The sequence below is a fragment of the Poecilia formosa genome, unplaced genomic scaffold, assembly GCF_000485575.1.
Source record: "Poecilia formosa unplaced genomic scaffold, Poecilia_formosa-5.1.2 Scaffold497, whole genome shotgun sequence".
Classification (NCBI taxonomy): Eukaryota; Metazoa; Chordata; class Actinopteri; order Cyprinodontiformes; family Poeciliidae; genus Poecilia; species Poecilia formosa.
The window spans coordinates 193,420-217,311 of record NW_006800436.1 but is presented as its reverse complement, the minus strand read 5'-3'; the positions used below and the strand labels follow the sequence as shown (position 1 = coordinate 217,311).

Sequence of the window (23,892 nt, the reverse complement as noted above, 5' to 3'; positions counted from 1 at the left end):
TATTTTCTTTATTTTGTGTGTTTTAGCTTATTGTCTGAGGATAAATGCAGTTCAGTTTAATCGTTTACATTTAAGCAATAAAATATTAAAATCGTGAACAAACATCAGTTTGATGATTCTTGGTCTAAATAACTGAATGTTGTCAGATTTCAGTATTTAGTGAGTTTTGAGTCTTTGTGGTTTGATGTCCACAGAAAAAGTTTGTGTGGCTGCTGCTCATTTTCACGCCAGGGTAAAAACTCCCCTTGGTTGCTCAGCAGTTTTAGTGAACGATTGGGGAGAAACTTTCAGAGATGTTTTATCAGAAACTTCTTTGAATGCCAACTTTCAAATAGCCACATCTTCTTAATTTATTTTTATTTCCGTGGGTCTGAAATCATGGGAAAGCTTAGAATCCACACTTTCAGAATCTTGAAATAACCCAAATAAAATCATTGATGGTATTGCTTTGGCCAGTCGCATATTAATAAATTTGTCCTGTGTATGTTAGTGAGATATGAAAGGGCAGCACAGGGAGCTCAGAGCCTCATTTAGAAGAAAACTGGAGCACCGAGTGTCCTTACCAGGACAGAGGTTTTAGAAGGTTGTTGGAATTCTTACTGCATTCAACATTGCTGCTGATGTTGGCTCAACATTATTAGATAGCTATCGCTGGGAATGGGAGCAGGAATTTCCAACATTATCAGCTGTAATTTCATTGGATTTTTGGAGGTTGTGGACAGTAGGATGTTCACACCGAAATTCAACTCCTTGATTCATGTTTTCTGTTTTTTTATTAAATCATGGGAGGAAAATAGAAACTTTAATTGGAGCAAACCAGTGAGTAAGAAAACAGATCTCAACATGAAGATCCTAAGTGTCAATCAAATTAATATCAGTTGTATGTTTTCAATTTAGAGTCAACACAAAATTTACATCATGAATATTAGCAAGAAAGTACAACTCACTTCAATATCTGCAGTCTGCATTCAGGATCCTGTAGAAAACCACAGAGCTCCTTCACTCCAGAATCTTTCAGAATTTTGTTCCCACTGAGGTTCAGTTCAGTCAGATGGGACGGGTTGGACTTCAGAGCTGAGATCAGAGAAGAACAGCTGATCTCTGACAACCTGCAGTGGATCAATCTGAATAAAGAATAAAAGATGTGAGCTGAAGCAACAGGATGCTGTTCAGAATGCATGTTCATGATGGGATGATACCCAAAGACAAAAATATCATGGTTTTACAGTATCACTGAAGTAGATTACAGATCTACAATTTGCTATGTTGCATCTACTTGATGTGAGTGCACAGGAGATTAGCCTCTTAACCCTCCTGTTACGTTCGTTTCTGAGGTACAGCAATAATGTTCCTGGGTCAATTTGACCCATGGAGTGTTTAATCATGCAGTAGTGTCAGAAACCTCCAAAACATTTTTTTTGTATCTGATTATTAACTCCAGTAGTAACAATTTGAATCAATATTTGTGCAATGATGTTTTTTTTATTTCTCACAATTAAAGGATCAATGACAACAACTTGATCCAGCAGTCCATGTGTGTGAGTGTGTGTCTGCGTGTGTGGGTTGGTGAAATATGGTTTATAGTTGCAAGGTTTTTACTCATGAGTAAAAACCAGCTGACAAAAAAAACAATAATTATCATTGAAATTGATTTTTTGTAGATTTTTTATATTATATATATTTTTTTTTTTCCAAGGGGTGATCTTTATAATTGAACTTGAGACATGTATTCTGTTCTGGGTCAAATTGACCCGCAGATTAAAACCAAGACAAATGAGTCATGTAGAGATTATTTATGTTTCCCCCACTTCTGCTGAGTGTCACTCAGTGTGGGTGGAGTTTGCCCACAGGAACGGAAAAGGTTCCAGTCAAAAGTTGCATGAACACCTGCTTTCTCACACTTTCCTAGTGAAGTAAAGAGAATAATGAGAAAGTGGGCTTGTGTGCGTGCATGGGTGAAATATGGTTCATAGTTGCAAGGAAACAAATAGAATTGGACATTTTTTGACCCTTTTTACCCTTCAACTTGACTGCCGGATCAAATTGACCCAAACAGTATCTATGTAATATGTAGTGGGGGATTGTAGATGTGTAACATGAACCATTTTCAATTTATATGTAGAGTGTACCCATTAAGACAAGTAGAAAAAGTTTCATGCAGAAAAAATATTTCCAACTACTTTAAAAAACAACAACTTTAAAACAAGTCAATTTGACCTGCAACATAACAGGAGGTTAAATGTGGGCAGATCTTTACTTGTAGATCTACTACACAGGGGAGTGTGCAGAACGGTGTGATACTGCTGCTGCACATCACCAGTGGGATTTGACCAGCACTTTATCTCTGACCAGACATAAAAAACACTAATGCTTCAGGAACTGTATGACAGAAAATGTAAGTGGTTTTGAAACCATGAATTTTTCATCTCTCAATCTATCCTGAAACCAGCCTATGCCTACTCATTGCTCTACATTGTTTGTTTGGAGCTACTCCTGCATGCAATACTTTTTGATAACTACATGTTTCTGTAAGAACCATTCAATCCTTCAACTACAACCAGATGTGGATGATATTTTAAAGGCTGTCCATCTAAGTGGTGACATTTAAACATCCCAAAACCGAATGAACACCAATGACAGAGAAGAGCATGGGAGGGTAATCGGATGTTTGCTGCAGCAAGGCCACAGGGCACTGATATCAGGTCATAGCTGATGATTTGAAACAAGATGGAGGAAATCTGAATCAGTACTAAAACTTCTTATGAGTTCCCTGAAGGAGGATCACTGTGCTCAGAGATTTGGCTCCAACTTTTTTAAATGTGATTTCATAGCTAAGCATAACTTTGTGTTTCTGTATGTGGTCCTGCTAATTTATTAATATTCAGTTTTTGATATAAAGATGTGAATAAAAATATCAGACATAAAGCAAATTCATCTCATCTTGTATGATCAAAATCTTTCCTTTACTAAACAGAATTTTCTTCATTATGAACAAAGAAACCAGTAACATCTTGTGACTTGGTTTCTAAAATGTAATTTATTTTAGTCCAAACTGTTTTAAAGTGTGCAAAACTAAAATATTCTAAAATCATTATATTATATTTACAAGATAAAAGGTTTTACAAATTCAGACAGGAGGTTGTTTTTAAAGAAATTGTACTAAAATAAAATCATTAAATGAAATAAGTATTAAAATTTAAGTAATTGTTTTTAATTGGATAAACAGAAAAGTCAAACCTCAGGATCTTCACTTTGCAGACTGGATTCTTCAGTATCTCACACAGATGTTTCATTCCACCATCTCTCACTCCATAGATCTAATTTATTTCCAGTTCAGTCAAATGGGAGGGCTTCGCCTTTAGAGCTGAGGCCACGACTTCACATTCAGCCTCTGAGAATTTACAGCCACCAAGTCTGTGATTAGAGAAAAATAAGTCAGTTCTAATTAAATCAAACAATTTATATTAAACATACAGGCTAAAAATGATAACTGTGAAGTGGTCATCTAATGAACATGTGCTCTCATGTTTACTATGTTTGACATGACAGTCTTCAGTGCCCTAAGACCATGGATCTGGTTCTGGTAATAATTTGGGTTATGATTTGGTTGCAGACTTAAGTTGTCTATGATTTTGTAAGTTCTATTCAACCATGGTCATGAGAAACAGAAGCTGAGTAACAGGTTAAAACACCTCATCCTTCATGTTCAGATTACAACACTGAAGGTTTTAGCAGCAGCTAAAACCTTTACTGCCCATTACTAAGCCTCCATGTTTCTTACCCTGAGCTCTGAGGGCTGCAGGAACAATCTCAATACACAGCATGTCTTCATGACGATTATTTGCAAATAATTTTAATTGGAAGAAGGATGAGGCTTAGGAGGCTAAAAAAATAAATACTGTTAAATATCAAAAGCTATAGTAGTGCTGTCCTGAAAGAATTGAACATTTAGATATTTGAATGGTTGAGATAGTACAGAGTATGGAGGAAGTAAAGGCCTAAAAAACAACTGGAAGCACTTTACCCCCAAATAGTAAATGGCATGCACTTGCAATGGTCTTTGTGTAGTACAGAAGACTCCAAAGTGGTTTACATTACAATCGTTGACCCATTCATGCTCTGATGGTGTAAAGCTGCATTATAGCTACAGCTGTCCTGGGACAGGGACAAGACTACAATATTCTGACAACCACTAGCAGGTAAGGCAGATGTGCCTACAAATTCACATGTAGCTAAGGTTCAAACTGAAAACCCACTAGGATAATAGTGCTGAATTAGCATGACAACATCTGGACTCACCGAGCCTTTCTGCAGTTCCTCACAGCTGGAATCAGTTTCAGACGTCCCTTCTCTGTTGTGTTGTACTTTTCTAGGTCCAACTCATCCAAAACCTCCTCTGACATCTGCAGAATGTAGGCCAGAGCTGAACACTGGATCTCTGAGAGCTTCTTCCCTGATTCCAGGAACTGTTGAATCTCCTGAGAAACTGAGAGGTCGTTCATTTCCATCAGACAGTAGAAGATGTTGATGCTTCTGTCAGGAGAGATTTCATCAGAGTTCATCTCCTTCAGATTGTTGATGATTCTCTGGATGGTTGCTGGACTGATCTCTGTCTGACCCAGCAGGCCTCCTAACAGACTCTGGTTGGACTCCAGAGTGAGACCATGAAGGAAACGAACAAACAGATCCAGGTGGCCATTTTTACTGCTGAGGGATTTTTTCATGATTCTCTTAAAAAAATCCCCTAGAGATGTTTCACTATATTCTTGTTGCAGGATTCTCTCCATCGCATCTATTTTCATGTCAGTGTCTTGTTCCCCCAGGAACTTCTCCACCACCTCTGTATTCCTGATGGTGAAACAGTGGAACATGTAAACTGCAGCCAGAAACTCCTGGATGCTCAGGTGAACAAAGCAGTAAACTGGTTTCTGGAAGATCAGATTCTCTCTTTTGAAGATCTCTGTACAAACTCCTGAGTACACTGAGGCCTCTGTGACATGCAGACCATACTGCTCCAGGTCTTCTTGGTAGAACATGATGTTTCCTTCCTCCAGCTGTTCAAACGCCAGCCTCCCCAGCTTCAGAAGAACTTCCCTGTCAGCCTCCATCAGCTCCTGTGGACTTGTCTCATGTCCTCCATGGTACTTGTTGTTCTTCCTCTTTGTCTGGACCAGCAGGAAGTGTGAGTACATGTCAGTCATGGTCTTGGGCAGCTCTCCTCTCTGCTCTGAGGTCAACATGTTCTCCAGAACCGTAGCAGTGATCCAGCAGAAGACTGGGATGCCACACATGATGTGGAGGCTCCTGCAGGTCTGGATGTGGGAGATGATTCTGCTGGACAGCTCTTCATCACCGAACCTCCTCCTGAAGTACTCCTCCTTCTGGGCGTCGGTGAAGCCTCGTACTTCTGTTACCCTGGAAACACATGAAGGAGGGATCTGATTGGCCGCTGCAGGTCTGGTAGTTATCCAGATGAGAGCTGAGGGAAACAGGTTCCCCTTGATGAGGTTTGTCAGCAGAACGTTGACTGATGACTTCTGTGTGACGTCAGAAACCAGCTGCCTGCTGTTGAAGTCCAGTGAAAGTCTGCTTTCATCCAGGCCATCAAAGATGAAGAGGAGTTTGCAGACAGCCAGCTGCTCTGCTGGGAGCTTCTGGAGTGTTGGATGGAAAACATGGAGCAGTGAGAGAAGACTGTGCTGCTGATCTCTGATCAGGTTCAGCTCCCTGAACGACAGCAGAACCACCACACTGACATCCTGGTTCTCCAAGCCCTCGGCCCAGTCCAGAGTGAACTTCTGCACCGAGAAGGTTTTTCCAACACCAGCGACGCCATTGGTCAGAACCACTCTGATGGCTCCATGTTGGTCAGGGAAGGATTTAAAGATGTCATGGCACCTGATTGGAGAGTCATGGAGGTTCTGGATCTTGGAAGCTCTCTCCAGCTGCTTCACCTCATGTTGGGTATTAACCTCTTCACTCCATCCCTCTGTGATGTAGAGATCAGTGTAGATCCTGTTGAGCAGGGTTCTACTTCCTGTTTCATCACTTCCTTCAGTCACACATTCACATCTCCTCCTCAGACTGATCTTGTGTTCCTCTAGAACCTCCTGCAGACCAACATATTCTAAATCAAAGAAGAAAATACAATTGAATAAAAAATACAGGATTTTCTTTGATTAAGCTGGAACAAAATGACAACAGAGAAATATGGCATTTTTCTGTCTAAAACTGGGTTGTATGTTTTTATAGAACACTTAGAGACTGGAAGTGACATGATTGATTCAATTATTCCAAGTTTTTAACTACTAAGTGGCCAAAAATGTCTCCAAAACGGTAATACACACTAATATTTTGTTGGCCCACCCTTAACTTTGATTATAGCACATATTTGCTGTGGCATTTTTTCAATAAGGCTCTGTGATGTGACAAGTTACATCTCCATACCATAATACATAATTTTTTATCACCAAGCTCTTATATTGATGATGGGAGAATCCAAACACTGAGCACTGCAACAACTCCAGATCATAGCATTGCCCTCACAGGCCTGTATGTTACACACTAAGCATGGTTGGTGAATGACTTCATCTGCCTCTCTTATTACACAGATGTGTCCATCACAGAGAGTAAATCTGGACTCATCAGGGCCCTCAAGCATAAAAGAGTATGCAGCTTTCACACAAAAAAATTCAGATGTATAAAGCCGTGAGTACCCACATACTTGCATACCTTTCCTTTATACATCCTAATTTGTGGGATAAAGAGCACAACTGCTGGTCGCCCCGTCACCACTCATAAATACATTTCAAATATGTATTTGAAATGTATTTTCAAATATTTGAAGCAACGTTATTGTTCACGTTATTGCCACAACGTGAACAATAACGATGGCAACGGTACTTGCTTGTAGCAGTATAAATATTTATAATAATAATTTTTCTTTTAAAGGTGCTTTTAGAAAAGAACTTTACATATTATAAAACAACATGATTTATTATTTTATAAAACAATTAATCTTAAAGAAAAAAAACTAATAGAAAAAAAACAAGAAAATAAAGAGATGATTGGAAATGCTTGTTAGACAGACAGACAGCGTGTTCTCTTGCAAACTGTGTCCTTAATCAGTGAGTTAGTCTCACTGATTAAGGCTTTTCTTATGAATACACAGGTGGTCAGTTCCTTGAGTTCTCTTCAAAATGTGCATGTGAAAATGCTCTTACTGTCACTATTGAAGGGACATTATTACTGTATTTTCCGTACTATAAGGCGCACCTAAAAACCTTCAATTTCCTCAAAAGCCGACAGTGCGCCTTATAATATGCTCCTTATATATGGACCAATATTGAGCCACAACAGGTCTAGCAACTACGGTAAGCAGCCGCCGACTTCATTTTCGCCCGTAGAAGAAGAAGTGCGCGGTGCATGCTGGGATAGTTGTCAGAACGCTGGTTTGTTAGTAAAGTTTGACTGACCTATCTACCTACCGACCGTCTTGAATCAGGTCGTCTGCAGGTCATTTAGCACCACGTTCTCCACCAACATGCCGTATGCGAACAGAGAAGGGTGACCATCGTCCGGCCACGCCCTGGCCCAGGAAGGCTCTCCTCGCCGACCGGAGTCAGACTGTTTTGTTGATAATCTTTATGTCAACAAAGTGGCTTTTGACATTCATCCTGTAGTGCAGCTTCATCTAGTGGATGCATAAAGTAACTCCAGCCTCTACTGTAGCGTCTATTCTATGCGCCTTATAATGCGGTGCGCCTTATATGTGAAAAAAGTTTTAAAATAGGCCATTTCTTGAAGGTGCACCTTATAGTGCAGAAAATACGGTACATAAAGTTGGCTTTTTGAACTTTACATTATGTTAGCATGTTATTCCCTCATTAAAAACATATCTGTAGTGTTGCTTTGACTTTCATGCATGCTTGAAAAATCCTTAAAATCCTTTAATCTTTTGGGGCAGTCATTTTGGGGTGCAAAACACTTGCTCTCACAGAGCATTGCCTTTTCTGCACAGCTCCTCCTTCAAGCTGCAGTCTCCAATAGTACTTTTACCTCACATAGCACCCTTTCCATGTGACTCCCCTCCATTGATAGTCATGTTTTATAGCACTATGCATTTGGAAAATTCCTAATATTGCCCTACAACAGTAAAACTCATTAGTTCAGAGTTCTACTTTTATTTATCTTTGATTTGATGTCACTTAGCTTTTAAGTGATAACTGATTATGGTCATTCAGGTCACTTGTTTGATATTTCTTCCTCAAAGATTATGGTTCCCCATTATCTTTCCAGATTATAATGATAAGTTGGACAGTTATCAACCCAATTTCGGACGTTTCTGCAGTCTTCTTCAATGTTTTCTCTGCTTGATAAATGTCAATGATTTGATCAATCTTAAAACAGACTAACATATTTTCCACAACCAGTGTTTTTCACATGGTTAAGAAATGAGTACCTACTCACTGATCAGCTGGAAGACGGATGTTCATGTAGAACTATCCAATAGGAAGGTCATATCTATTTGTTCAGTTAAATTCAGTTTGAGACTTATTTTGGCCAGAGACTGTACAAATATATCATGTGTAATATGTTCCATTTAGCACAGCTGGAAAAAACAGATTTAGTTCAATAACTGATCACAGAATTTTTTTTAAAAAACTTGAATTTTCAGTCCTATCAAAGGACATGAAATTGTTTAAACAGAAACAACAGAAGAAGCTCTGATTGGACGTGTTCAGTCTCACCTGGAGCATAGCTGCTCTGATTGGCTGTCAGCAGTCCAGCTCCTGTTCTGGGTCTTTCTCCACACTGGGGGCAGGAGGAGGGTCCAGATGGAGCAGACTGGTCCCAGTAGGACCTGATGCACCGTCTGCAGAGCCAGTGTCCACAGCTGGTAGAGACCGGATCCACCAGAACCTCCTGACACAAAGCACAGCAGGACGGCTGCTCCTCCTCACCAACACTGCTCCTCTTCCTCCCTCTGTGAAGACATTTCTTCATCACTGAAATAGTTCACTAACAACAGGCTGGAGCCGTCCCACTGAAGATGATCTTGCAAACTTTTAGGTTCAGATGTGATATATAAAGGAAAAGTGTGTGCTTGTGTGCAAATGGATAGTTTAATAAATCTGATTGTTAATTTTATTTGATGTATTCCATTTTTGCCTTTTGGGTATATGTGTGTGCACTTTTAGTGTGAATCCTATGCAGTCTTATAAATGAGACCCCTGGTTCCTGATATCAAAACTAAAGATATTAATTAATCAGTGGGTTAGTCTCACTGATTAGGGCTTTTCTTATGAATACACAGCTGGTCAGATCCAAACCCTTGAGTTCATCTCTTTGTAATTTGTATGAAGACATATTGAGGTTGTCATTAAAGACCAGAACCAACCAGGAAACATCACATTAGAAAAAGCTGACAACCCAGTTCCTCTAGTTATACTTTGTGTTGATTTTTTTAGTTTTGAGTTGGTGGAAACTTGGTGGAAGTGGCCGGGTGATTAGCCTGTTGGGACCAACTGGTCATTGTGTTCCCATTTCTAACTGGGCCCAGCGTTCCTAATATAACATCTCCTGTGGTTCCCTGTTTTAGTGGATTGTATAATTCTTAGATACAATCTCAGAATTATTGATCCTCACAGTCTTGGTTGTTTTGATGCAATGTCTTATCCATCATATACTCACTCAGACTCAATTCTACTGATTTACTGACTAGCATACTTTGTGTTTATTTAGCTATAAGTTTATAAGTTACATTTTATTTATTTGATGAAGATCATTCAGTTTATACATCTCTGTGGCGTCACAAGAATCAGTTAGAAATTATTTTCTTACTTTATATTTGAGGGTCCAGGTTCATTACTGAAGTCTGGAGGTTCTTGTCTGGACCGGTCACTCCTCATAGAGGGACAGACGGATCCTGGAGGTTCTGCTCTGTCCTCCTTTAGATCCCAACCTTCCATCTTCTGGACTTCAGTCAGCCTGAGAGAGAAACCAGAACCAGTCAGTTCCCAGTGATCCAGTCCCAGTAATTGTCCTGTAAAGCAGAAAGCTGAGTCCAATTATGTGCTTAGAGGATCCTGATTCCAGTTGGTAACATCTGAGTTTGAATTATCCTCTCCTTCACTACTTCATGACTTTCATCAGAACCATCTGCAGAACTTCTGAGTGTAAGAGGAAAATTAATTTCAAACCTTTTCATGTCTAAACTGGAATCGTGTTCCAAGTTTGTAGAAAAATCCAGAGTGAGGTTAGAAAACATGAATAGAGAAACTGACATTTCCTACAAAATGGTGATGCATTGCTCCTGAATAGCTTGTTGACATGTTGGAGTGGTTCCTGTTGGAGAGGTTTCAGTTAAAGCAGAGGTTCTGAAACATTTCAGGTCCAGACCTCTTTTAGAGGAAGATGGTCTGTTGGTCTCCCTGCTGAGTCAGAACCTCAGACAAAATCACTGAGAGGAATCGATGAAAACTTGTTTTAATATTTTAACATCAATCTGAACATCAGCATCACCCGAGGAGCAGGTGATCTGTTACCATGGTAACGTAGTAGTGAGACAGCATTACCTATTTACAGTCACATAACTTCACAGTAGTTAGTTTTAAAGGAAACTAACTGGACCTGTTAACTCAGAACCAGCTGCACTTTAATAGAAAACTTCAGCAGGTCTATTTCAACCTTATTTTTGTGTCATTGAAAGTTATTGGGTTTCCCCTCAGATGATCAAGAGTTCAGTCAGTCTCAGTTTCAGGCCTCAAATTAAGACATTTGGAAAGAGCAGGTAGGAATAAGAACCAAAGAAAAGACTAAATAACTAAAAGCAGCAGGAAATAAAGTTCTACAACTGCTGAGTTTGGATCTAAGCTCTTATCTTTAGTCACCATATCTGGATCTTTGGACCAGAATACTAATTTCTTCTTTATAATTATATGCCTTCATTATTATGACTGTTCTGCTATGTCATCTTGTTCCTGCTCAAAATCTTCCATCTTGTGGTTTCAGTCAGTTTGAGAGAAAAACTGATTGTCCTCATTTTTAACTGTGAGTTCACAAACAGGTCGGTCCAAGATTCCCAATTAGATAAAATATTTTAACTTTCTGTCAGTTTGCATTTGTCTGTCATCAAATAAAAACATTGTCAAGACATAGATTTAAAGCTGAAGGAGAACAAGACTAAATTCTTCTTCTGCTTCCCTCCACTGTTCCCAGAGAGAAAATTCAGTGAAAGGAAAACAAAAGATCAACACTCACCCACCTCCAGATTCGTCTCTCTGTTCTGTAGTTACTAACTGGAGTCTGAACCTGTTTCTCCAGATCTGATACCTGACTAGACCTGACTTATCTGAGGCTCCGCCCCCTGAGTTTAAGCCCTTTGTGTCAACAATGAACTGAGCTGTGAAACACTGAGTTCTTATTTAAACTTTTTCAGGGTTTGCTTCAGTTTAAAACTCATTTCCAGTCAATATATTATTGCATGAAGGAGTTTAGTTCTCCAGCAGAAACGCTGGGAGAACTTTAGTTCAGTTTTAATTTTTCTGTTTATTTAGACACTAACACATTCTGCTTCATTTCTAGATGTATGACTGTTTATTTGAAATCATCTTGAACTTTTCTCTGTTTTTATTTCAAACCAAACTTGAAGAAGATCTGAGGCAGAGCTCCAGGTCCAATAAATTTCTTGTGAAGCAGGTCCCGTCATATTTGTGTGGATGTGGATATATTGTGGCTCTTAGCAGGTATAGTTGAGTCTGATTTCAGGAAATTTCCCACTGAGTTGTTCCAGAGCCTCCAGCAGCTCAGCTGAGGATCTGTGTTGGTTGGAGACGTTCAGGAAGGAAACAGCAGGTGGATGTGACTCTGCTGCAGGTCGACATCCAGCTCCAAGCTACCAGCCCTACAGTGGAGCAGGGGGCCAGAAAACAAAGCTACATGTTGGTTTTTCTGAATCTCCTCCAGGTGCAGCAGTTTTTCACCTTAAAACAGAGGTCTCATTCTCGTGGCCCCACCGTGATATGAAAGTATAATATTAGTGGGGCCCACAGGGTGAGCGGCCCTCTGAAGGAAGTCCCGCCCACCGTTCCTCTCATGGCTGACATTCGGTGCTAGGCTAAGCTACACTGACGTCATGCACACTACGCTTGTAGCAACAGAGCGGCAGATGATGGACCAGTTCGGTACCAGTTTCCCTTCCCTGCAGTCGCCATTCCGGTTCTTTCTACCATAAATGCCACGACCAAACGCAGAGAAAGGAGACTGCTACCGGGCTGCTCGTCATCCGCCGAGCTGTTTGACAAGTAGAAGCGGTGATGACGTCACGCATCGAGACATTCTCCATACGTTGCTAGCTGGCTAAAGACTTTCATAAAACGTAGAACAAGAGCGACGCCAAGTGGAATAAACTTACGGTGCGTTCACACTGCAGCCTGAAGTGACCCTTTTTTTTTTTTTTGACATAATGCGACCTGTATCTGATCTTTTCATGACAGTCTGAACAGCACAGGTCGGATTCTTTAAGAATGCGACCCATATCCGATTAAAATGCGACCTAATGTCCAGGCCGCATTCATCCGAACTGAACGTCACTGATACTCAACAAATTCTCCGTCCTGATACGTGTAAGTGGAAAGAAAAACAACTTTGACGGACTATAATGAGGATTAAGTTGCTAATATGCTGCTCCGGTTGGACAACAACTTCAAATATGTAAACTAAGCTCCACCATTAGCCTCCATGTTAACTTCCGCAAACACTGGGCACTACTTCTTCTACTGAGAACGCTGACGCTATTTGCGCCCTCTACTGCGCATGCGGGACACTTTCAGGTCGTTTGCCCGTTCAGACTGCAGAACACATACAGGTTGTATATGTGTGGCTGTGTGAACGGCCTGGCGAAAAAAATCCGATTTGACAAAAAAATCGGAATTCACTTCAGGCTGCAGTGTGAACGCACCCTAAACTTTGTCACACCCTCATCATGTCTTTGTCAAAGCCAAAGCCTGTAGTTCATGTATTTGAGAAATAATTAAATGTTGATGACATTTGAGGATATTTTAAATGTTTTTTGTGGTTTCCTTCATGCGGCCCAGACTCTGCCTCCAGCGGCTCCCGGGTAAATTGAGTTTGAGACCGCTGCCTTAAAACTGCTTCAGGGGAAATCTGAGGCAAAGTGAAGCTGAAGAGTTCAGGACATGTTAAAGCTTCATGTTTGCCTCTATGTGTCCCTACAGCAGTGCTTCTCAACTCCAGTCCTCAGGCCCCCCTGCTCTGCATGTTTTAGATGAGCCTCTACTCCAGAACAGCTGATTCAAATAATTGCATGACCATCAAGTGCTGCAGAAACCTGTTAATCACCAAACTATTCAATCCAGGTGTGTGGCAGAAGGGCAACACCTAAAACATGCAGGGCGGGGGTCGGTGAGGACCGGAATTGAGAAACACTGCCCTACAGGAAGCTGCTGCTCTTCCTCTGTATTCCCTGCAGCAGCGCCATCTGCTGTCCAAACCAACTAACTGCACCCATCAACCCTTCCTGTCTGGTTCTGGAAAACATCATCTGTGCTGCTGCTCTGCTGGAATCAGACATGAATCATGGTGGAAAGTTCAGATCTCTGCAGGAAGGAACTAAAAGATCCTCTGAACTGAACGCAGTCAGGAAAAGATTCAGGAATCTGGGAATTGTGACTGTAACCTACCTTAACACTGACCTCCTAGAGCGCCCCCTGGAGGATCTTCTCCATTACTGCTTCACTAATGGAGGAGTGAAGCAGAAATGGACCCAACTCTGATCTTTTGGTCCAGATCAGTGTTGTCTAATCACTAGTTACATTTACTTGAGTAACTTGTTGGGGAGAAAATACTTTAGGAGTATTTTTACTGTGCTGTACTTTTTACTTTAATTCATGGATTCTCCACCTCTGGTCCACATAGACCAGATGTAGGTTGACAAGAAGCTTCACTGAATTCATGGACCTTCATGCTGCTGCCAGCCTGAAGGAGTCAACTGACCTCTGACCTCTGCTCTCCCCTGAGGAAGTCCAGGGCTGAAGGCTGGGAGACGTTCAGACCAGAGCTTCCAGAGATCCCAGTCTGATGATCCACAGCTTCTCCAGTGATGGTGAGGATCTGCTGCAGACCTTCATCATCCTCCAGAAGATGAAGGGCAGATCTTCTTATGAAGAGACAATTTCTACCAGGGATGAAGACCTGCTCTTCTGAGACCAAGACCGAGTGTTGAGAACTGTGATAAATATTTCAGAACATCACTTTTTGTTCACCACAAAATGGAAAAGTTGATGGAAAGACGGTTAATTACTCAACCTAAACCACTTGGTATTAAACTAAGAAACATCATAATAAACTACTAAAGTTACTAAATGGAGCCATGCATTCATATACACTTTCTAACAATTAATCTGCTTACACACTGCATAATAATTGTATAATGCCTTTAAGAAAGTAGTGAGAGATTTGTCATTTAAAAAATATTTTTTCTATATAAGATCATCTGATTAAAAGCCATTCATCAACATAGATATTAAAAACACATCCTGGACATAATAATAAATTATTAAGGCCCGCAAATCCCTCAAAAAGGGAGGATTCCCAAAATCAGTAGAATCAGTGGGATTAACAGAAATTATGTAGGCAACAGGGATGAGACAGATCACAGGAACCAAGTGGAAATATTTTCTCTAGTGCAGATTATGACCGTTAAACATGGAGTCTTTTTTGTCCTCTTTATCGGCTGCTGGTTCAGTGAATTTTGAGCAGTGATGATTTTGTTGTAAAGACAGTTTTGCTTCAGTTTCTCTGTGTTTTTTACTTTCCTCTTTCTTTTCTTGAATTTCTTCATGTTTTGAAAAGCAAATGTAATAAGTTTTTTGGTTATATTGCAGAAAATGTGACCACACGTCACATATCAGTCACATGTGTGCTCACCGCATGTGAACACACAGATATGTTCTTTCAGATCAAAGGACCAAACAATAACCCTACTCCTTGTGATTTGGCCATTTTTTTAAACAATCTGCATTACAAAGTACAAATAATCCATCCATTTTTACCCATTGCTTACATTTAGAAATGTATTCAGAAATGTAACTTTCCAGATCTTGATTTTTGACCATAATCACAGTTTTCCTTTAACAGTATGGGTGAATTTTAATAATAAAAGCATTTGTGTGCTACTGTTTGCATGGTGTAGTCTTACAGATGAAAATTTGCCACTTGAACATCATAAGAAAAAACATCAAATTTGTCCAGTTTTGAAGGAAAGCAACTGAACATCAACATCATAAAATATCTCACAAAGCAAAGCGCAGTGCACCGATCCAAGGAGATTCAAAAACAGTCGTGGACATCAGGAGAGGCCAACTGATCAAAAGTAAAGCTCTGCAGGCGTCACTGCCTCAGCTGAGTAAAGTTAAGCTCAAGCTCACTTGAGTTTTACAGCAGAAGGTCAAAGCACATTGGCACATCCACCTCTAAACAATCTAAAAATGCAACTTTTTGGAGTGTTTTTTCCAAATACTGGACTTAAATCTGACAGATATTGAGCAATTCATTCATGCTGAATGAATTAAAACAATTCAGCAAAGCATAGTGGACAAAACTTCCTCCACATTGATGTTAAACAGTCATTACTAGTTATTAGGACCATTTGATGGCAGCTTTGACTGCCAAAGAAGGAACAACCAATTATTGATCTTTAGGTGTTAATGACGTTTTTCCAAGAGACAGAGTGGCTTCAAACCAACATTTGTGTAATTAAGTTCTATTACTGGAAGAAAGAGAAATTACTCAAATAAAAAGCTTAAATTGTTAATGTCTGCTTACTTTTTTCTTCTTTGCTACAAAGTCAAACATGTGACAGAACACACACCAAGCAGAATGAGTCCAAGATTTCAGCCAGGAGTTTTGTAGCTGCTCAGACCTTTATACTGTAACAATATTCTAATGTTGATTAACTTAATTTGTTAATTAAATTTGACTCTTACACACATCACATTCTAACTTTTAAATTTTTTTTCAGAGAAACCCACACAAAAAAAAAATCAGATATAAAACATACTTTATTCAAAATACCTTTTCAACAATCATGAAAACAGTTTAATAAAGTTCTAGAAGTAAAGTAAATTAAATAACATTAATATCAGCTGTACTTGTAAAATATGTTATCCCTGGACTTGTCAATACGGAAACTATGAGGATTTGGTTTTCTGTGTGTTTATTGGTCCCTGTGTTGTTGCATCTACCCCTTTATTGTTCCCATCTGTCCCTCGTTTCCCCTGGGAGCCCCTAGCATTTTAAAAAACCTGTCAGGATTATAGCACAATACATCAAAATCAAATGGGGTTGGACTGATACCTAAAAACTCCCTGAAAAACATAAAAATAATGCAAAATATATATGTTTATGTCATACTCACCTTAATGCAGCACGAAGATATCTCTTGTTTTTGTGTGTCACTTTCACTTTTCATTTCATCAGGAAATCATATGACTGCCTCGCACTTTGTCTTTCTGTGTGTGTGTGTGTGTGTGTGTGTGTGTGTGTGCGTGTGTGTGCGCGTTTGTTTGTAATACCTTGTGGGGACGATTTTCCTGACATATACCACGTTGTGGGGACCAATTGGTCCTCGTGGGGACCGGAGCCTGGTCCCCATGAGGAGAAACCCTGTTTTTGGGTCAGGGGTCAGAGTTAGGGCTGAGGTATGAATTGAGTTTTGGTTGGTTAGGGTTAGGGTTAGGTATGTGATGGTTAGGGTTAGGAAAAGGGTAAAGGTGGTTTAGGCTGTAGAAATGAATGGAAGTCAATGGAAAGTCCCCACAAAGATAGCAAAACAAACGTGTGTGTGTGTGTGTGTGTGTGTGTGTGTGGGTGTGCGTGTGTGTGTGTGTGNTGTGTGTGGGTGTGCGTGTGTGTGTGTGTGTGTGTGTGTGTGTGTGTGTGTAGCTATTCTTCTTAGGACCATTTCTGGTATATTTACTTCTGAAGGTTAAGACAAGAACTTTGCTGATCTAAACTGAAAAAAGGAACTAAGAAACACAAAAATAATCAAAACACAACCAAACAACCTGGGACCCTAACAGTCTGTAAATGTCTTGTCTGTCTCTGATAAATAATCAAATAAAAACACATCTGTTACTCTGCTAAATGAGTGAAAGCAGGAGAATCTTTTTCAGATGTTTTATCTCCTAGACTGAATACATTTATCTATTTTGTATTTAAAACCATTCTTTATTTCAGCTTTGTTATCTTTATTTGACAACAGTAAAACAGCAACAAACAAATGAAAGCAAATGGCCTGTACTTGTATAATGCTCAAGTTGGCAGGACCCCAAATGATTTGTACATTCATTTCCTCACCCTGATGGTGCCAAGCCACTGCATGCAGCCACCGATGTCCTTAGCAGTCTGACAGGGCGAAACAAGGGAGGAGAAGCCAAGTGAACTAAAAGTGAGGCTGATTCACTGTAGGTGTTCGCTCTGATGGACTGGCGATCTGTCCAGGGTGAACCCATCTCTCACCCACTGACAGCTGGAGAGGCACAGGCACCTCCTGACCCCAACGGGAAACGGGTGTAAAGAAAATGAATGGATGATGGATGGACGTTTGCTGTGGTATTGCTGTTTTTGGCCAGTAGAGGGAGTGTTATGACACTGATTCAACTGACTCAGTTGACAACCAAAATAAGCATCTAAATACATTTAAAAGGATAAATCTTTTGAAGCTGATCATTTCCTCCAAACATCACATCCAAACACTGTGAGTCAGATATTTGTGTAACATGAAGGAGTCACTCAATTCCAATAAAAAACTACCACTAAGTTATTCGATTCTGATTTCTGAGGTAATCACATAATTCAATTGTGATCATTTCTACAAAAAAAGAATGTTTGATGAAATTATATCCAAGTGTGTATGTTTTTTCTGGGTATTTTCACATTTACATCTTACGTTTTAATGTGATTACAGGATTTCACCTATTTGCTCTACCTCTTGTTCTAAGAGAGTGGAAAGAATTTGCAAGCAGGGAAGAGAGACTTTTGAGTGCAGTTTTGAACTGTGCAGAGAAAACTATTTTGCAAAGAGAAAAACTTAATACAGAGCAGGAATTTTGGTGGCAATCACTACAGGTTTTAAGAGCAAATATGTAAAATTCTGCTCACAAAATGTAAGTTCTTCACTTTGGCAAAAAAAACTGAATGAGTTTTCAATTATGCATTTTTACATTTTTTGCCACATGCGTTTAAATGCCATCTTTAGAAAAAAAAAATGTTGCAAAAAGTCATGTTAAATTAAGATTAATATATTTTAGTGATATATTAATCAGTGAAATCTTTATTTCTAGAGGTCTCATTGATTTAGATTATTTTTCTAATCTATGTAGGTCTTCAGTTTAAATTACAACGGTCTTTAAAAGGGTCTTAAATTTAACTAACTTAATCTTCACAAAACTGTGCCTTATTGGAAGATGTTCACCGTCAGTAAAGCATTGAGATACAGAATCTCAACACGAATTGGTTTGAGAGAGAAAAGAAGAATTCAGAAACCAAAAACAAGCCAGTAGAAACGCTGAACAGTTTCTGCTGGTGTCCTACTGTTAGGTTCTGAACTGTCAAAACCTAAAACTGATTCCTTGGAAAGTCTGCCACATGAATTGATATACATGAGCAATAATCTAGATAATCTGCATTCTTTTTTACTTAGTATGCACCATTATTGTTAAAGGCTCCTTTATCGTTTAGAATATGTGTATTTATTGAAATCAAAGTAAAATCCTGGCACTTGTCAAACAGCTGGGATGCTAGTTGTGTTTAAAAGAACAAACAATTCTGGATTAAGATGAGCAATGAAGTCACAATAATACAGAACAGTAAAGGGACTCGTGTCCCACAGATGCATGAGAACCAGACAGTCTCACCCTTTTATTTTGGGTTCTTTATCTTAGTATAAAACTCATGTGTCGACTCCGCCCTGGGGGCTTTTCATCCAGATCTGCTTCATTATTATAGTGCACAATATATGAATAAACCTGATTGAGTGATTTTACCTGAACCGTGCTTGGTAATAATTTTTCCACCACACTATGAAAGTTAGAAAACCCTATGACCACCTTTTCCTTTTGGTTTCAAATAAAATCCAATCTTGACTTCTCAGCAGTTTGTATTCATATTTTCCAATGATAAAAATGAAGCAGTCATTCATGCTGGCCTAACTTTTTATGTCCTTCCTCTTTTTATATCATGTAAATTATGAACTAAGACTTGTTTATGAAAGTCACATTGGCGTTCAAGCTACTGTCAACATGTGTAAAAGACATCAAATATGACCAAATACTGACACACACAAAGTGTCTTAACTGTTTTATTGATAATTCAGGGTCAAAAATTACGTGTGAAAGACAGAGTCTTTCTGAGACTGATGCATAAGTCAGAGTAACATTATCTCTCTCCTCAGCCTGGTTATTCTGATTATTAGCTAATCAGTATTTCTGCTCCTCTTCTCATGTCATCCTTCTCAAGTTCCTCTTTTTGTGTTCACCAGACTGCTTATAGTTTTATTTCATCACATTTGTTTCATTGAAACCTTCACCATCTACTCATCAACACAACCAGACACAAATTAGTTATCCAAAGAGTCGGAGGGAAAAAACCAAGTCACTTGACCTACAGCAGGCTGAGCACATTAATGAGTTATTAACAAACTGTAGGTGTGAGTCTGAATGAATAAGGTAATTGCTGTTTTGCATTTCACACCCATTGTTTGTAACTCTTTGCTGTGTTTAATTAGAAGAATTTAAATTTTAAAGAAAAGCTGCATTGAATGAGTAATAGCTAAAAATACTTCTACAAGTACATTTCTGTAACTAAAGACATGAGAATCATCATCATTTATTTTGATTCTTTTAAAGAACAGTTTTCTTTGATCCCCTCTATTTATTACAAATATTAATCTATTTTACATAACGTTGATTTGACAAGGAAACATATCTTTCCTGGTAACGGTATAAACTCTGAAAGAAAGGTCTGTACATGGGTTTATCAGTGACTTTTATTTCCATGTTTTGCTGAAGTCTGCTGAACAAAATGGATTTCATCCCTTAAAAGTACAAACTAAAGTTAAAGTTTTATGTTAACTTAAGCTGGGTTTTATCTTGTAATTATATTAACAGAAACTTCCAAGCCAAGATTCAGTTTCATGTGTTACAGCAATAATTTGATAATCTGGAGCCCACTGCTCTTCCTATTTTTAAAAACACATTGTCCATCCATGATGTTCGACTACTGGTCAAGTTAATGATTTCAGGAGGCATAAAAAAGTAACTCAAAGTGAATCTGAAAGTCCTAAAAGTGAAGAATGTTGATTATAGCATATTTTACGAGGAAACAGAAGGACAAAGTAACTTTATAACCAACAGTAGTAAAAATAAGTAGCATTTGCCAAGTTACAGCTGCCATAAAGGCAACATAAAAATATGCCTTACTTGTTCCTGTAAAAACTCAGACTGCAGGCACCAAGCTGCCTGCTGAAGGCAGGGTACTTATCGATTCTTTTTGAAAGTATTTATTTCACAAGCGCTGAGTTGCATCCACTGCTGAATGTCAGGGCTGGTTCTGTGTCGGCTCACTTTAGATGTTCCATGTTCCAGCTGAGTCAAATCGCTCCATGATTATCCTGATGTGCTTTCCAAATGATCTGACTGTTTTTAATCTAATATCTTTTCATCACATCAATACTTTCTGATATAGTTTAAAACCAGAAGTTTACATGGACTATGTATTAAGATGTAACCTTTTTCTCAGTCTGAGATCAGATCAACCTAAAGTATTGTCATATACACATGTAAACAGAAATGCTTCACAAATCTGATCAGAATCATAATAATATAAAGTAAACAGAGGAAACCACATGGCAACAATTTTGGTTGGAAATAAAATCTGCAATATACTGAGCAATAATTTTGCTCAGTATATTGGAATTGAAAACATCCTTAGGTAGCCCACTGTTACGTTTATGGTTGTAGATAAACTAAGGAACTGATCTTATCATTAAGGGTAACAGGATTTTCTGTAGAGCAGCTTCTAGTTGTGGTACGTCTGAAACGTTACAACAGGAACCATGAAAAAAAGGAAATTACGTTTTAATTTAGGATGAAAATAGAAAATCTAATTCTTGTTCAACATTCACAGTGGACTTAATGAGAGAGTAAAAGTTTTAACTTTACAGTTCCTAAACATGATTAAATGTTCTGACCTCACCAAGCAGAGCTTCACGATGAGCCACAGATCCAACAGAACCAGAACCGTTCTGCAGCAAGTACAGAGAAAATCCTCCAAACCAGACCTGGAAGTCTCTGAGCTGCTGCAGAAAAAGTTTCCAAGGAGATTCTGGAGCAGATGAAACTTCATTTTTACTTAAAGTTTTATATTTCACCTTCAGAAAAAAATCATGAAGAAAAGCTTCATCCTCTAATTGAAGAATCCATCATTTGCTCAGTGAGCTGTTTGCAGTAGTAGACAAAGGGACAAGAGCTACTCAAACTTTGAGAACATAAAATATAAAAAACACCAATCCAATAAAGCAAACATGCAACCTGAAAATGTCTGAAGTGAACTTTATTTTATATGACATGATTAGAGACTGAAAATGAATCCATGAGAAAAAGATCAACTTTCCAAATGAACCAAGGTCAGATCAAAACTCCAGAAAGTTGCTAAATGGAGCTGAATTTGAATCTTTATTGATCAAGAGAGACAAAAAAATATCAGACTCTAAGCGACAGGAAAGCTAAAGTCAAACAGGTTCAAAACCTTTAAACTCAGCTTGATCCAGTCAGTCTCTTTACTTTGAAATTGCTGCAGCTTCTACACATGAGGACCCAACAGCAGGACAAAAACGTTTCTCTCATTTACTAATATCATTCCCAGTTCCACCTGCAGAGAACAAAGAGCAACAGAGCAGATCAGTGATTGTTTGCAGCCTCTCTCCAGCACCAGTCAGTGATGCAGCACATCAGTTGTGTCTTATTTAGGGAAGTGCAAGCAGACATTGTATCCAGTCATGTGGAAAATACTCAAATACAGCATCTAAGAGCAAATTAGACTCACTCAAATCACCCACTGACCTTAGAATCTCCAGATGGCAGTTTGCACTTTTCTGAAGGTCCTTCAGTGGCTGAACGTCGTCATACTTCAGGTTGTTCCTGCTCAGGTCCAGTTCTGTCACGCAGTTGGACTTTAGAGCTGAGCCCAGCAAAACACAGCTGATCTCTGACAAACTGCAGAGCTTCAATCTGAATAAAGAATTGGACTTCAGCTGAAACCAAAGAACTGAAAAATAAGCTGTTCAAGAGAACAAATCATAGCTCATGTTGACATTAATGTCAAGACAAAAGACCTGCTGAGTTTTACTCTTAAAATCTGTCAGTTCTACCAGCAGCTACAGCAATAAATATATTCTGCAACTAAATATGAACCAATGTACACTAATGCAACTATATAAACCAAATTATATCATGTAGAGCACATGTGTCAAACTCAAGGCCCGCGGGCCATATGTGGCCCGCCATGTCATTTTATGTGGCCCCCCCAGCATTTTATAGGCCGACGATTGACTTAAAATAGGTTTTGAGCACGAATTGACTACAAACTACATTTCCCACAATGCATTCCGATTCTTACCAGCCAACATTACAGCTTCTCGCCACTAGAGAGCAGCAGAGTCACCTCAAGCTGCTTACTGGTTTTCCCAGCGAATAAAACATCGACAAGCTAACATCAAAACGTCCAAGAAAAGAAAAATCGATTTACAAGTAAGACTGTGAATGAAGATGTGTGTGAGTTGGTGTCAGGGCGGCAGGTCGCGCTAGACTTTTTTTGTTATCCATTACCTTGACCGGCAACATAAAAAAATCAGTCATGTACTATTTTTATCCGTGAAATTACAATAATATTAACATCGGCTATTTAGTCGCATTTTATGCGGTTTAGTTAATATTCACCGTGAATCCAGATCCCATCACAGATTAAGCAGATAAATGCATCTACATTTTTCTCCGTAGTGACAAAAAACCACCAATAACTTTTAATAAATTAAATTAAATTAGCATCACTTCACCTGCTGGGGTCTGAACAACTTCCTCCTGGTTCCCATCTGCAGAAAAATCTGCGCTAATTCATCAGTCAGTTGGATCTGTCTGATCCAAACAGATTAACTGAACTCTGAGTGTTTTACCCTGCGCGGTCCGGTGTGAGCTTTTACCAGGATTTTTTTTAATTTATTTTGCGTGGTTTCGCTTCTCCGAAACGGACAGATGTTACGTCTGCAGCTCCTCCAGAACGCCGCTCTCCTGGGTAACATGAACCCAGAAGGCTCCATTTGTTAAATTCGCTGGATGAGTTTCTCCCAGCGGTTTCTAATTCTTACAGTCTAATTAACTTCTGCATCGTCATTTATTTCCTCAAGATAAACTGCCGGCTCCTCAAATGGATTAACACAAGGTTGCATTCTCTTTAGTTGTCTCTGGTCTGTAATGGAGACTTGAAATTAACCCGTCATTTCAACAAAAGGTTTGTAATGCACTTCCTAACCATTTTTTATTTGTAAGTATTGATTTTATTTGTTAGCCATTTATGTTTTTATAGTTTATGGACTGAACAGACAGAAACAGTTGCCATTATACATTTTGAACAGTTGATTTTATTTCTGCACCATTTTCTAATGTAAAGTGTTGATTTTATTTTTGAACCACTTTTTATTTTGAAGTGTTGACTTTATTTTTGAAACCTTTTTATTACAATAAAAAGGTTTCAAAAATAAAGTCTTTATTTATTTTTGAAACCTTTTTATTGTAAAGTGTTGATTTTATTTTTGAA

The 23,892-nt window shown here is 38.9% G+C and overlaps 1 protein-coding gene and 1 long non-coding RNA gene across 2 annotated transcripts in view; one reads left to right on the top strand and one right to left on the bottom strand.

Annotated features, from left to right (window-relative positions):
* Positions 1-21,816, top strand: part of LOC107833996 (uncharacterized) — a 27,542-nt gene extending 5,726 nt beyond the window's left edge. The window contains exons 2-4 of the long non-coding RNA XR_001659765.1: positions 2,277-2,280; positions 10,253-10,258; positions 21,806-21,816. This is a non-coding gene — a long non-coding RNA (uncharacterized LOC107833996). The remainder of the gene's footprint in view (positions 1-2,276; positions 2,281-10,252; positions 10,259-21,805) is intronic.
* Positions 1-23,892, bottom strand: part of LOC103156745 (NACHT, LRR and PYD domains-containing protein 12-like) — a 113,516-nt gene that overhangs the window by 4,035 nt on the left and 85,589 nt on the right. Inside the window, exons 12-14 of the mRNA XM_016664568.1 lie at positions 22,143-22,310; positions 944-1,124; positions 241-244 (exon numbers count right to left, since the gene is read on the bottom strand). Of these exons, the coding sequence (XP_016520054.1) occupies positions 944-1,124; positions 22,143-22,310 (349 nt within the window). The 3' untranslated portion in view covers positions 241-244. The remainder of the gene's footprint in view (positions 1-240; positions 245-943; positions 1,125-22,142; positions 22,311-23,892) is intronic.